General features: G+C 46.9%; 1 protein-coding gene across 1 annotated transcript in view; it reads left to right on the top strand.

Annotated features, from left to right (window-relative positions):
• The first annotated feature begins 375 nt into the window (after positions 1-375).
• The window catches only part of LOC149327676 (uncharacterized), a 29,725-nt gene continuing 17,968 nt past the window's right edge, over positions 376-12,132 (top strand). Inside the window, exons 1-2 of the mRNA XM_089562891.1 lie at positions 376-442; positions 8,341-8,550. Coding sequence (XP_089419017.1) covers positions 386-442; positions 8,341-8,550 — 267 coding nt within the window. The 5' untranslated portion in view covers positions 376-385. The remainder of the gene's footprint in view (positions 443-8,340; positions 8,551-12,132) is intronic.

The raw sequence follows: 12,132 nt of genomic DNA, 5'->3' as shown, positions 1-12,132 counted from the left end.
TAAAATTGCCATGGCTGTGGCTTAGGAACACCAATTATTTCTCCTCTGAAAAGAAGAAAAACTGTTCTGATTACTTTTCCCACACTTTCACTTCAGAAATTCCTCGCGCGTTTCCGTGCTCCTGTCCCATGGTGTTCATGTATTTCTTTTCATTTGATTTGCGATGCTTTTGTAATTCAGAGTTATTCGCATTCACAATTACCCTGCGTCCTACACGAATTATATATTTCTTGCGCCCTTTATGCTTCTTGTGACGCTTTTCTGCAACCTTGGCGCTACTTTTGGCTACTTTTGACACTTCGGCAGCTGGTTGGCTACTTTTTTGGCTACTTTTCAGCTTTTTGTGGCTACTTTTAAAATTTAGGACCTGGCAACCCTGCCTGCCATGGCGTTGTGGCACGTGCGCGGGTGGAGTCGCGTCGTTTCGCCACCGTTGGTGCGGGTGAGTGCGTCTGCGGTTTTCTCTTTGGAGCAGCTGCATGCGGCTTTGGCAGCGCTGCGAAGCCAGGGGACGCACCAAGCATTCCGGTCAAGAAAGGCCGCGTCGGACAGACCCCGGCCGACGGAGGCGAAATCCGCAGTAGCGATTCTGTGGGGGCTCACTTGCGTGCAAGTTTGTGCACGTGTACTGACGCTGAACTATCCCCAGCCGAAAAAAAGCGTAAGCACTTGAGAGTCTCGAGTGGCACTCCCACGCAGTCCTCTCTACAAAGCGAAGAATATTTGGACAGCGGAGGAGGCAGCAAACCGTTGAGAAAAAAGGTTAAAGAAACAGAAGGTGCAGACGAAATCAGCGCATGCAAAACGTTCAGGCAGGAAATTGCAAAAGAAAATGCCTACAATAATTTCAAGGGAATTTCCTTGTTGTTTGAAGCAAGGAAGGGAGCATTGCGGCACACAGCATTCCTTGAAAGGAGCGAAAGCTCAGAGGAGCAGACCAAAGGTGAAACAGTCGTTGAGGCTTAGCAGTACCCACTGCCGTGCGGCTCGGGTATTCTGTTCATTCATTGAGCTCAGGCAATTCTTTTATTCTAATTGCTGCCCTAAAAGAGCTGCAACAGCTACAGTTATCAGCAGCAGGTTTTATGCATATTGCCTTGGCCACCAGGGGCACTCGATGTTCTGCAACACTTTTACTGTCTGGAAATCATACAAAAAGACGCATCTTTTGTATTCTTCCCCGCAAGGTGGTGAGTTGCGACGCCAGGGGTTCCCGAGCATCCCCGCAGGGGGATGATGGTGCGTCACCAGGGCTCAGCCATGCCCGGGGAAAAGAGGCCACACTCTCACCTTGTGTTCCCAGGAGAGAAATTGGGGTTCCATCACGACTGAGAGCAGGCTGTCGGGTGGCGTTGCCATCATTGTTAAAAATGCAGTCCCAGCTCAGGAGCATAAACTGAAAAACCACATTAGAAGCTGTGGCGGCCATCCTGCACACATTTACAACAATTACAGTGTGCTGCGTATACCTGGGGCCACATCTCAACGTAACCATTCATCATTTAGAAGATCTTTTAGAGCAGCTGCCAGAGCCATATTTAATACTAGATTTTAACACGTACTCCAGCTTCTGGGGTAGTTATTGAGGATTTTATGTTTCGTAGTAACCTTTGTCTCTTAAACACTGGCAAGCCAGCCTATTGTTTAAAATGAGACGTATGGATTTATCTCTTAGTTCAACCCCTGTGTTCACAGATTTCAAATCAGACGTCGTAGACAACCCATATGAAAGTGATCATCTACCTGTTCTGACCAGCTCAAGACCTTCGCCAGGAGCGAAGGGGCACTGTCCTGAGAAAAGGCCAGCCTAGAAAAAATGGCTGCCGACAACCTCAGTCTACACACACTAAGTGAACATCCCTCAGTCCTCTGGAGTAGTTGAGCAAAATCACAAAGTATGGAATACACAAGAATGTAGACAAGCAGAAAAGGAACAAAACAAAGCTTGGGGAATTTTCCGTGGGCATCCGACGCAGGAGAATTTAATAAACTCTAAAGAGGCCATAGCGAGAGCCCGATGTGTTATCCGCTGCAGTGCAGCCATTCCCGGTGTAGGAGGGAGGGACTGGGCTGTGCGGCAGCACCACCTCTGCACCGCCACAGCATGCATGGCTGTCAGAGCTATTTTCAATCAGCCAATCATGAAAAGCCTGCACGAGGCATGCGCAAGCATCAGGGCGTGGTTACACTCATGTCTTATTAAGTGCCACTTGATTCCTTCGGGTAACTGCTGAATCATCGAATGAAGCTTGCTGGTTTGCCATTTGCTCAGTCTCACATAAGCAGAGAAGTTAGTAAAGCTGTTTGGCTCTGATATAACATTTGTACAAGGGAAAAAAGTGTATGACTAAACTCGTGTGCTTTTTATTTATCAGATACTCTATGTCTTTGGTGCAGGGAATAAAACAGGAATGATTAGTCTATGGCTGACTCGTAATGCGGGCCACCTGGAGATGCCCAGCTGTGTGCAGGCTTGTTGTTGTCATGCCTCTGTTATTGCCTTGTGCGAACGTGTTGGGAAAGATGTTTTCAGCTCACTCTCACGGGGTTCTTCAAAGCTGCAAATTTATTTTAAAAGCATGGAAACAGTGCAAATTGAGGGATTATTAGCAATAAACCAGGCTACAGTGGAGGACCGCAAATCTATACATGTGCTTCGGAAGCAGGCTGGGTGGTAGCTACTGTGAAGAAGTAACGTACTGCCACGCATGGGGAGGAAGCGAAAGAGAGGAAGTCCAGCATCCTGCAGCCGCACCAGGCTCTGGCCGACCTGCCTGGCATTTGTGAATGGTAACAGGATCATCACATCAAGGAAGCGTAGCACCCAACATTAATCCGGCCGCAAATCACATATGCAAACTTTTTTTAGCTTAAGGTTGCAAATGTTTTTTAAGAGCACAGAAACCCATGCAGTGAAGCTTGTTGGTCAACATCATGGCTGAGGTGTTATTAGTGCATGCAGTTAAAGCACATAAGTTTCCCCCAGCTGACTGGTGCCTTGCTAGACTGAAAACTACCAGCTCTGTTACTCTGACTGCAGTTAACAAATACGTACACTCCGTGAATAAACACACTGCACCTGGCCTTGATGAAATACATCACGGAATGCTGTCTCAACCCTCTGTAGATGCACTTTTGAAATCATTTCATTTCATTTGATCTCATTTCCATTTAAAGAAAATGGTGGAAACCGAGGCAAAAGCTGCATGAAGCAGCCTGAAAGGCCCCCAGTCCCAGCACAGTGGCAGCAGCAGAGGAAACACAGGCACAGTTTCTTGCAACACTGTTAGCAGGGGATAAAATGAGCCAGCCTATTAAGCTAGACAACCTGAATAAATTAACAAAAACAATTGACCGGACACACATTGGAAGATATGATTTTGTGGGTGTTCCACAAACGTGTGTATCAAACTACGCATACATACAGAAACCTTTAGCAGAAATTGCTCAAGAAGGAAAAAAAATAATAATTCATTGAAATTGTGTATGTTGAGTGCAAGAGTTTATAAGTTTCTTAAAGTTGGTTAGTGAGAGATTACAGATGCTTATTATGCCTTGTGCGAGATATGAATTCAGTAGCCTCGGAAGTGTATTACACAGCATGTGTTGTACATAGTTAGCCAAGTTTAGCTACTAGGAAAAACTGCGGAGTCCTGCAGAAAGCCTTTATAGTGCCATTTTTGATACTTAAAAAGCTGCCAACACCCCCTAGTAGTTATAGCCCTTATCACCTGTCTTTCCAAATCTTTTGAAAGTGTCCTGAATGTGAGATTGACGTATGTCTTAGAATCCCATGAACTGCGGTTTTAAAGAAGCATACTCTACAAGCAACCGTCTAGTCACTGTCCTATAAGCTTTTATCCATAGACAATGCTGTCTCGTGGTCTTCTTCGATCTAGAGAAGGCATGCGACACAACCTGGGTGTTCGGAATCCTGTGTGACCTGGCAGTCTTAGGCATCTGTGGGAGGTTGCTGAAAGTTTTCAATGACTTCCCCTCTGACCGTTCTTCAACTACGTCTCTGTGCCAGTCTGCCAAAGAATTGGGAGAGTGGTGTGCCTCAGGGTTGTATTTTAAGCACAACACTCCTTGAACTCATCTGTCATACTTTCAGTCTGTGTTAACGATCTTCACACCAATTGCATGTCCTCCAATGTCATCATCGTCATCATCAGCCTGACTACACCCACTGCAAGGCAAAGGCCCTATGTCTCTCTAATTAACCCTGTCCTTTGCCAGTTGCGTCCACTGTATCCCCTGCAAACTTCTTAATTTCATCCGCCCACCTAACTTTCTGCCGCCCCCTGCTACGCTTGCCTTCTCTCGGAATCCACTCCGTTACCCTTAAGGACCAGTGGTTATCTTGCCTTTGCATTACATGCCCTGCCCAAGCCCACTTCTTCCTCTTGGTTGCGACTATTATGTCGTTAATGTGCGTTTGTTCCCTCACCCACTTCGCCCTCTTCCGATCTCTTAACGTTACACCTAACATATTTATTTCCACACCTTGCTATGTTGTCCTTAACTTAAGCTGAACCGTGTTTGTTGGCTTTTCCGTTTGTGCCCCATAGATGAGTACTGGTAAGGTACAGCTGTTGTATACCTTTCTCCTGAGGGATATTGGTAAACTGCCATTCGTGATCTGAGAGAGAACCTGCCATATATGCGCTCCGCCCCATTCTTCCAGTTATTTCCCTCTGATGATCGGGATCAGTAGCTGCCCTAAATAGGCATATCCCCTTCCAGCACCGGTTGTGAACTGCTGGCCTCTTCCGAGACTGTTCAACATTACCCTGGTTTAATCTCAAGAGCTGTGTGGCATGTTTTGCAGTTCACCTCCTGAGTGGTTTAACATGGCGGCAAGGAGTGGCTCATGCTAAAAGTGAGCTCCCCACCTGTGCGAAGTGTGTCACGGCCAGGTGATGGGACAGACAACTTGCAACAGTGGCTTCCGAGGAAAGGCCGATGCAGAGCAGGCAGATGAGGGCAGTAGATTTGTGGGGATAACTGAGGGCCTTGTCGTGGCTGTTCTGCTGCTCTCTGAATGGCTTTCCACCAGCTGTCCAGTGGTGCTTCTGACGCGCAAGTGCTGGGAAAATGCGCCCTCAGTTGTGAGTGAAGAATCCCCGGAGAAGCAACCGACAGGTGGGCCACATGACCTTGTGAGAAAAGTGGCAGCCGAATTGATGGCTGGCCGCTCGGGAAAGCATCACACCAGGGCACATTGTTTGACCGCTCGTGGTATTATATGGAAGACTGAACGTCAAGTCATGTGGTGACCGCTGATCCAGATCATGAGAGGGAGAGTAAGGATGGGGTGGAGCGCACATATGGCAGGTTCTCTCGGATCATGAATGGTAGCTTACCAATATCCCTGAAGAGAAAGGTATACAACAGCTGTATCCTACCGGTGCTCACCTATGGGGCAGAAACGTGGAGGCTAACAAAGAGGGTTCAGCTTAAGTTAAGAACAACACAGCGAGCTATGGAAAGGAAAATGATGGTTACAGTAAGAGTGGGAGGTTGAATCGGGAAGAAAAAATTGGCTGGGCCTTAGCTAAGGTTAAGCCTGGATATCTCGAAGCGAAAAGTTGCGGTGATGCTTATGGTTTAGCTTATGGTTATGCTTGGTGATTTAGCCTATGAATATGATTACAGTTACAGTTAGCTTATGGTTATGATTTATGAGTAGTAGTAGCAAGATGATCAGCCATAAACATTGAGATTGTCTTTGCTGTGTTGTTTAGTGAGACGTTCTTCTCGTTGTTCGGGTGTCTCGGACGCTCATTGAGCTTTCAGCCTTTCACCTCTTCGCTCCTTTTGAGCCAACTCCCGTGGCAGCACTTCTGTATCGGTAGCATCACTCTCTTCTCCTTTCATGTGGAATGCGCACACCTATTCTCTGGCAAGCGGTTATATAGCCGGCCTCCGCGATAAACACGCACTTGCGGCGAACGTCAAACGATGACGCATAGCGCGCGGCAGCGTGCGCCTGTTCTATGGGCAAGCGCACCTTATATACCCCTCCTTTCAAATGCGCACGGCTGCGGCGAAAGGTCAAGCGGTGGCGAGGAGGAGAAGCGGCGGCACCCATGCGCCGTGTGCGACGTCACTCGTGCTCCGGCATACGCCGGCTCACGCAAAGCGCGGTGTTGGCTAGCGTAGTGAAGCTTTTCGCTTCAGAACTGTGCTTGGGCAGGGCATGTAATTCCGAAGGCAAGCAGTGCAGGGTATGTGGGACTAAGGTTTACGGGCGGTGGCACAGGAAGGGGTTAATTGGAGAGGCCTTTGTCCTGAGTCATGCTCATGAAGGGGTTAAAGAGTGGGGGGGAAATTCCAGTGATGATAATTTAGTGAGATTAAATTAGGAGAGTGAGTGGTGCACATGTTTCTGACCATCTTTGCAGTTGAAAAATCTGTCCGGCACAGTTGCTGTACCCGGTTACATTACTTGGCTGCACTCTTGTGGGTGGTTATCACTGCCTTGACCGAAATCCAAAACACGAACAAAAAAATTGACCCTTGTGGTAATGCAAATTTCACAGCAGCTAGGGTGCAAAGTGGCAGTTGGAATGTTTATCCAGTCTGGGTTACGCTACTACACTCGCATTCTGTGCGGGGGTTGAGCTCTGGCGAATGGCATCGCGGGTGATGCCATTGTGTTCAGATCAGTGACTGCATTCTGGCTGCGGAGCGTTGTCATGCATGACATCACTCACTTTGGCACAATCCAGTGTGTTTATTTACTTATTTATACAAAATACCTACATTGCCCCCACTGGGGCATCGTTGTAAGGGGGGAACATCATAACAGCAACATATGAAATACAGTAATTGAGGCAAATGATGCAGTATACTGAGAAGGCCCATGGACTATGGGAGGAAAGGCAAAAATGAAAAGAACGTTGCAGAAAGAAGAACACGCCCGCCACAGACGCGGAGAAAATGACATTCAAAATACAACACTGTTTTAGCTGCACAAAACTAGAACACAATGCACCAGGGTAATTAACTTAATACAACCATATTAACAGGTGGTTTTGCAAAGCGTCGTAAAAAGGTGTGGGAGGGGAAGCAGCAATTTGTGCAGGCAGACTGTTCCAATCATGTGCTGGGAAAAAAGTATGTTTGAATGGGTTAATTCGGGAATTGTACTCGCGCACTTCTAGTGGGTGGTCAGTGCGGGCGGAAACGTAACTTGGCTCATGTATGTATTTCTCTTTTGGAATATCACTTTTTCCATTAAGAGCATTATGAAAGAAAGGGAGTCTCAGATATTTTCTCCTTTTTTCAAGCAACACCAATGGCACAGGTGCCCCATGGCTCTTTCTTTTTTTTTCAAATTCAAATCAAATCAAGTTTATTTCATATTTACAGTACATGGTTGTGGGGTATATACATCAGGAGGCCCAAAAGTCGAGACTGCACATAGGGCCTCCTGGCTTTTAACAGCACAGGTGGCAGTTGTGGAGCGCATGCAGTATATTTGAACGGGCATGTACCTGCACAAAGAAGAAGACGGGACACAACAAAGGAACGCACACGACGTATACAGAGCGCAACTTCCGACTGGTTTATTTTCATAGAAGGCAGATACGGTACCTCGATACAGAAGCAGTCCCTCGATCCTGGCACATGCAGAAGTTAAACTTGGGAGAGACACAAGAGAAGCCTCTGATATTGCTAACACTAGTGACAAATGCATTAGCACTGCTGGACAAAGAGGTAACATTCTTAGATGGACACGTGTGAATTCCTTTTCTTGTTTGCCTTACCTTCGTTTTCTTGGTGGCTTTTGTTGGCCTAGCCTTTGATTGGTGTCTCGTTAAATCAGCCTTTCTACACCGGTTTCACCAAGTTACTGGCCTTTCGGCTCATAGTTGTTTCTTACTTTTTGACACTGGTATTGCTACGATGAGCAAATTTTATGCATTGACCACTTTGTTCTTTTTATTCACATTGAGACTGCTTTTGCTGAGAGATGTTTTTTATGCTCTCTTCATCGTTCACCTCATGCATCATCTTTCCTTTTGTCATGGTCTTTCGTGCATTTGATTATTGTATGGAAGGATATCAACTTTGCACGTCTTGCTATACGATGGTACACTTGGCTGCGGGATGCTGACGTGAACAGTGCGTATATTTGCCTGTTAATCTTGTGATTGCCCAGCGCCGGTACAAAGGTATCTGCCTTCTACGAAAATAAACCAGTCGGAAGTTGCGCTCTGTATATGTCGTCTGTGTTTTCTGTCCCGTCTTCTTCTTTGAGCAAGTATGTACCCGTTCAAAGATGGACCAACTCGCTCAGACAAGAGTTTTACATGCAGTCATTTGGTGCAGGTGTCCGGTGGCTGGCCACACACTCGGTGCGCCTCCTCCTCGTCTGGTGCGCCTCCCTTCCCCGAGCTGTTGGTGCGCCCTGAGCAGGGGTACCACTCGGCCTACAGCCAGCCGGGCACTGGGCGCATCTATGACAAGAAGCCGTTCCGGTTCGAGGTGAAGAAGGGCCACGTCTACCACTGGTGCACCTGTGGGTTCAGCCACACCCAGGTGCGTCCCCCCCTCACAGGGTGGCCACACTTGCAAGGGCCGGTTCGTTGCTGGAAGGGGCAAGGGAACATGCCTACTTAGGGCAGGGCAGGTAGAGACCACCGCTGCGGGTCATGAGAGGGAAATAACTAGAAGAATAAGAATGGGGTGGAGCGCATATGGCAGGTTCTCCCAGATCATGAATGGCAGTTTGCCAATAAAACCTCGAGAAAAGTATAGACCGTTTACAGAGAGCAGTTTGGTCTGTCCACGACAGATGGCGCCACTAGGAGGTCCGCCACTTCTGGCCTTCGAAACCAGCGTTAGCAGCATCGGCGCGTAGTGTGAAGCGCTGCTGCGCAGCTTGTGTACGAACGTCAAGTGACTCTTAAACAACCCAGCTATGATACGGATGTCATGAGTATTGTTCAATTAATTTAGCTGTTCGTTAAATTAATATCAAGAGCTAATATCTCTGTGGTGTAGTGCCGGAAAAATAGATGAGCTTGTTACATAAAAAAAACCGCGACACAATTGCCGTCCTTTTTGGTGGAGCTGTCTTGTGAGTTCATGCTGCTTCCAAGCAGAACAGAACGTTAATATGTTGTTCCACGAAAAAATAAACAAATCACAAACTCTGCGCGCCAGTTTATTTCAGCGCCAGCAGTAGCTGTGGGAATGGCAGAACGAGCGTACATGCCTGCTGTCACCGTCGACAAACACTGATCCAATACATCGAATGTTGGGTGCAATGAGTGCTCCCTTGGCATCGCACAGTGCTCGCTAAACTGTCGTGCGCTAGCACAGGGGAAGCGGCAACTGAGCTTTTGCAGAAGACCTCAAAGGAGACGCTTCGACATGCAATTCTGTCACCCATTCCAAAGCTCTACAGAAGTGCGCTAATGCATGGGACAGCGGTGAAATTTATCATGAGAGGACTTTCCGCTTATGCCGACTGTCTACATCAGCGGGGGCTGAACACCGGGGCAGTTTTCAGCTTTACTTAGCAAGAGAGCACGGTCGAAGGTCACCGAGCTGCTGAAGGGTCCTTGAAGAGCATTCTTTCTTTGGAAGCCGGAATGTTAACGGGGGATAAAGTAAATATCTGGACGATCGGCCGGCGATCACACGCACGAGGATGATCGGTTTTAAGTCACGTGCACAGTGCTGAGCAGCGAATGTTCCTGATAGCTGGGAACGCATATTCCTTCATTCGGCAAAAATATTGAGCTCTAAAAAGCAAGCTTCCAGACACTGGCCCGCTTTTAATCTGCAGTTCAACAACAAGTTATGCAGTGCACCAATAGCGTTACAAGGTGAATTGACTGAAAAAATATGAACACGCCGTTAGCTGACCGCGGTCTGTTGACACATTCGAGCCGATGCGGGCAGTTTGAAGGAAACGAGTAAATGTGCTGGTTGAAGCAAACATTTTCCAGCACCAACACGTTCTGTGCGCAATCACAAGAAATTTTTGTGGCGTCTGGCAGCTCGTTATCCACAGCGAGAGCCGGAGAAGCGTCTTGCAGCTGGGCACCAGCGCGCCGGCAGCCGCCGAAACAAGAAGGCCCGAAGGCCGGCGATGGCGGAATGGTCATGTGACCAAATATGGCGGCGCCCATGCTCCCGCGCTGTAAAGCGTCTATACAACAGGTGTATCTTACCGGCACTCACCAATGGGGCAGAAACGTGCAGACTAACAAAGAGGGTTCAGCTTCAGTTAAGGACAACGCAGCGAGCTATGGAAAGAGAAATGGTAGGTGTAACATAAAGAGATCGGAAGAGGGCGGAGTGGGTGAGGGAACAGATGCGCGTTAATGACATCCTAGTCAAAACCAAGAGGAAGAAGTGGGCTTGGGCAGGGCATGTAATGCGGAGGCAAGATAACCGCTGGTCCTCAAGGGCAACGGAGTGGATTCCAAGAGAAGGCAAGCGTAGCAGAGGGTGGCAGAAAGTTAGATGGGCGGATGAGATTAAGAAGTTTGCGGGGATACAGTGGCTGCAGCTGGCAAAGGACAGGGTTAATTGGAGAGACATAGGGCCTTTGCCCTGCAGTGGGTGTAGTCAGGCTGCTGCTGCTGCTGATGATGATGATGGTGATGATGTTACTTTGCTTGACACAAGAAAAGAGTGGGAAAATAGGTTTTTTTTTTTTATTTATTAATACTGCAATCCCAGGAAGGGATTTTCGCAGGGTGAGCATACAGAAAATAGGTAAGTACAAATATTAAGAAAAAAAAAAGTACAAAGGCCACAAATTAATAATAAGCAACAAAAACACAACAGCAAAAATGAAAGGCTCAATGACGTAACACAGCAAAAAAGTACAATAAGGTTTGGGGCATATAAATACACTACTATCAAGTCATCAGTGAACATGGTCAACAGGGAATTAATTAAATGAAGAAAGAGCACCAAAACGATCACAATATTAAATTCAGGTCATAAAAAATGGGAAATGGGAATGCATGACAGAGGACATTATTGTGCACTGAGGTTGCCGATGAATGATGTTACAGATAGCTGTAGGACTTCGTCGTTAGTAAGTTGATTCCACTCCGTTACTGTTCGCGGAAAAAAAGAATATTCAAAGCAGTTATTACGCTGGGTGGAAGGGGTGATTGTAAGATTGTGACGTTGTCTTGTAGAATAACCTGAAGAGAAGGATATTAGTCCATCAATGTTAATTTTAAAATGACCTTTGACCAATTGGTATAAGAACTTTAGTCGAGCAACGCGATTCCTTTTGGTTATAGATATTAAAGCAGCCCTGTTTAAGAGGTCACTTACTGATGTGCGTCCATAGCAATTGTAAACAAAACGTACTGCTTTCTTTTGTATTTTTTCAATTTTATTTACGTTTGTTTTGGTGAATGGATCCCAGATTATTGCCGCATAATCTAGTATTGGAAGGACAATTGATTTATACGCTAGAAGCCGAACTTGGGGTGTGGAAAGTCTCAATGCATGCCTAAGAAAGAAAAGTTTACGGTTTGCATTATTTACAGTTTGATCAATGTGTTTAGTCCAGTCAAGGTTGTTAGTAATCCATAGCCCTAGATATTTGTAGTGTGAGACTTCGGAAAGAATGTTGTTATCAAATGTTGTTATCGGTTTCTTAGACTGATGAAGCGAAAGAAAGTGCACGCCACGGTACAAATTGGCACCGTAGGCGTTGGAACATGTCACCAGTGTGCTTGCACTGGCTTTCCTGCACACTGTCGGTTTTCTGCAGCAAAAGCATCATGGAAGCTTGGGCATCAGACATGAAAAGAGGGCACTGTAGGGCTCTAGGGAATCGGGGATATTCAAAATTCCGCAAGTGCGCTTTCCCACATAGCCATGTTGCCCGAAACAAGATGGCCGACTTCGCTATAAAGGAACTGCGTGGGCTGCAGGACAGGCGCTAAAGGTGTGGACAGAATGTAAGAAACGTATTTCGGAAGAATCGAGCAAAAAGCCAGTCTTTCTTGCTTTGTTTCAGCTGGAAACGCATGGTGAGCCATCCTGTTTTGGGCAACATTGTTATGCGGGAAAGCGCACTTGCGGAATTTTGACTATCCCCAATTGACTTCCATTCAGACACTCGTATGGCATCGTTGT

Source organism: Amblyomma mixtum, chromosome 10, assembly GCF_055824585.1.
Source record: "Amblyomma mixtum isolate Tamu chromosome 10, ASM5582458v1, whole genome shotgun sequence".
NCBI lineage: Eukaryota > Metazoa > Arthropoda > Arachnida > Ixodida > Ixodidae > Amblyomma > Amblyomma mixtum.
This window is presented reverse-complemented; position numbering and strand designations above follow the sequence as displayed.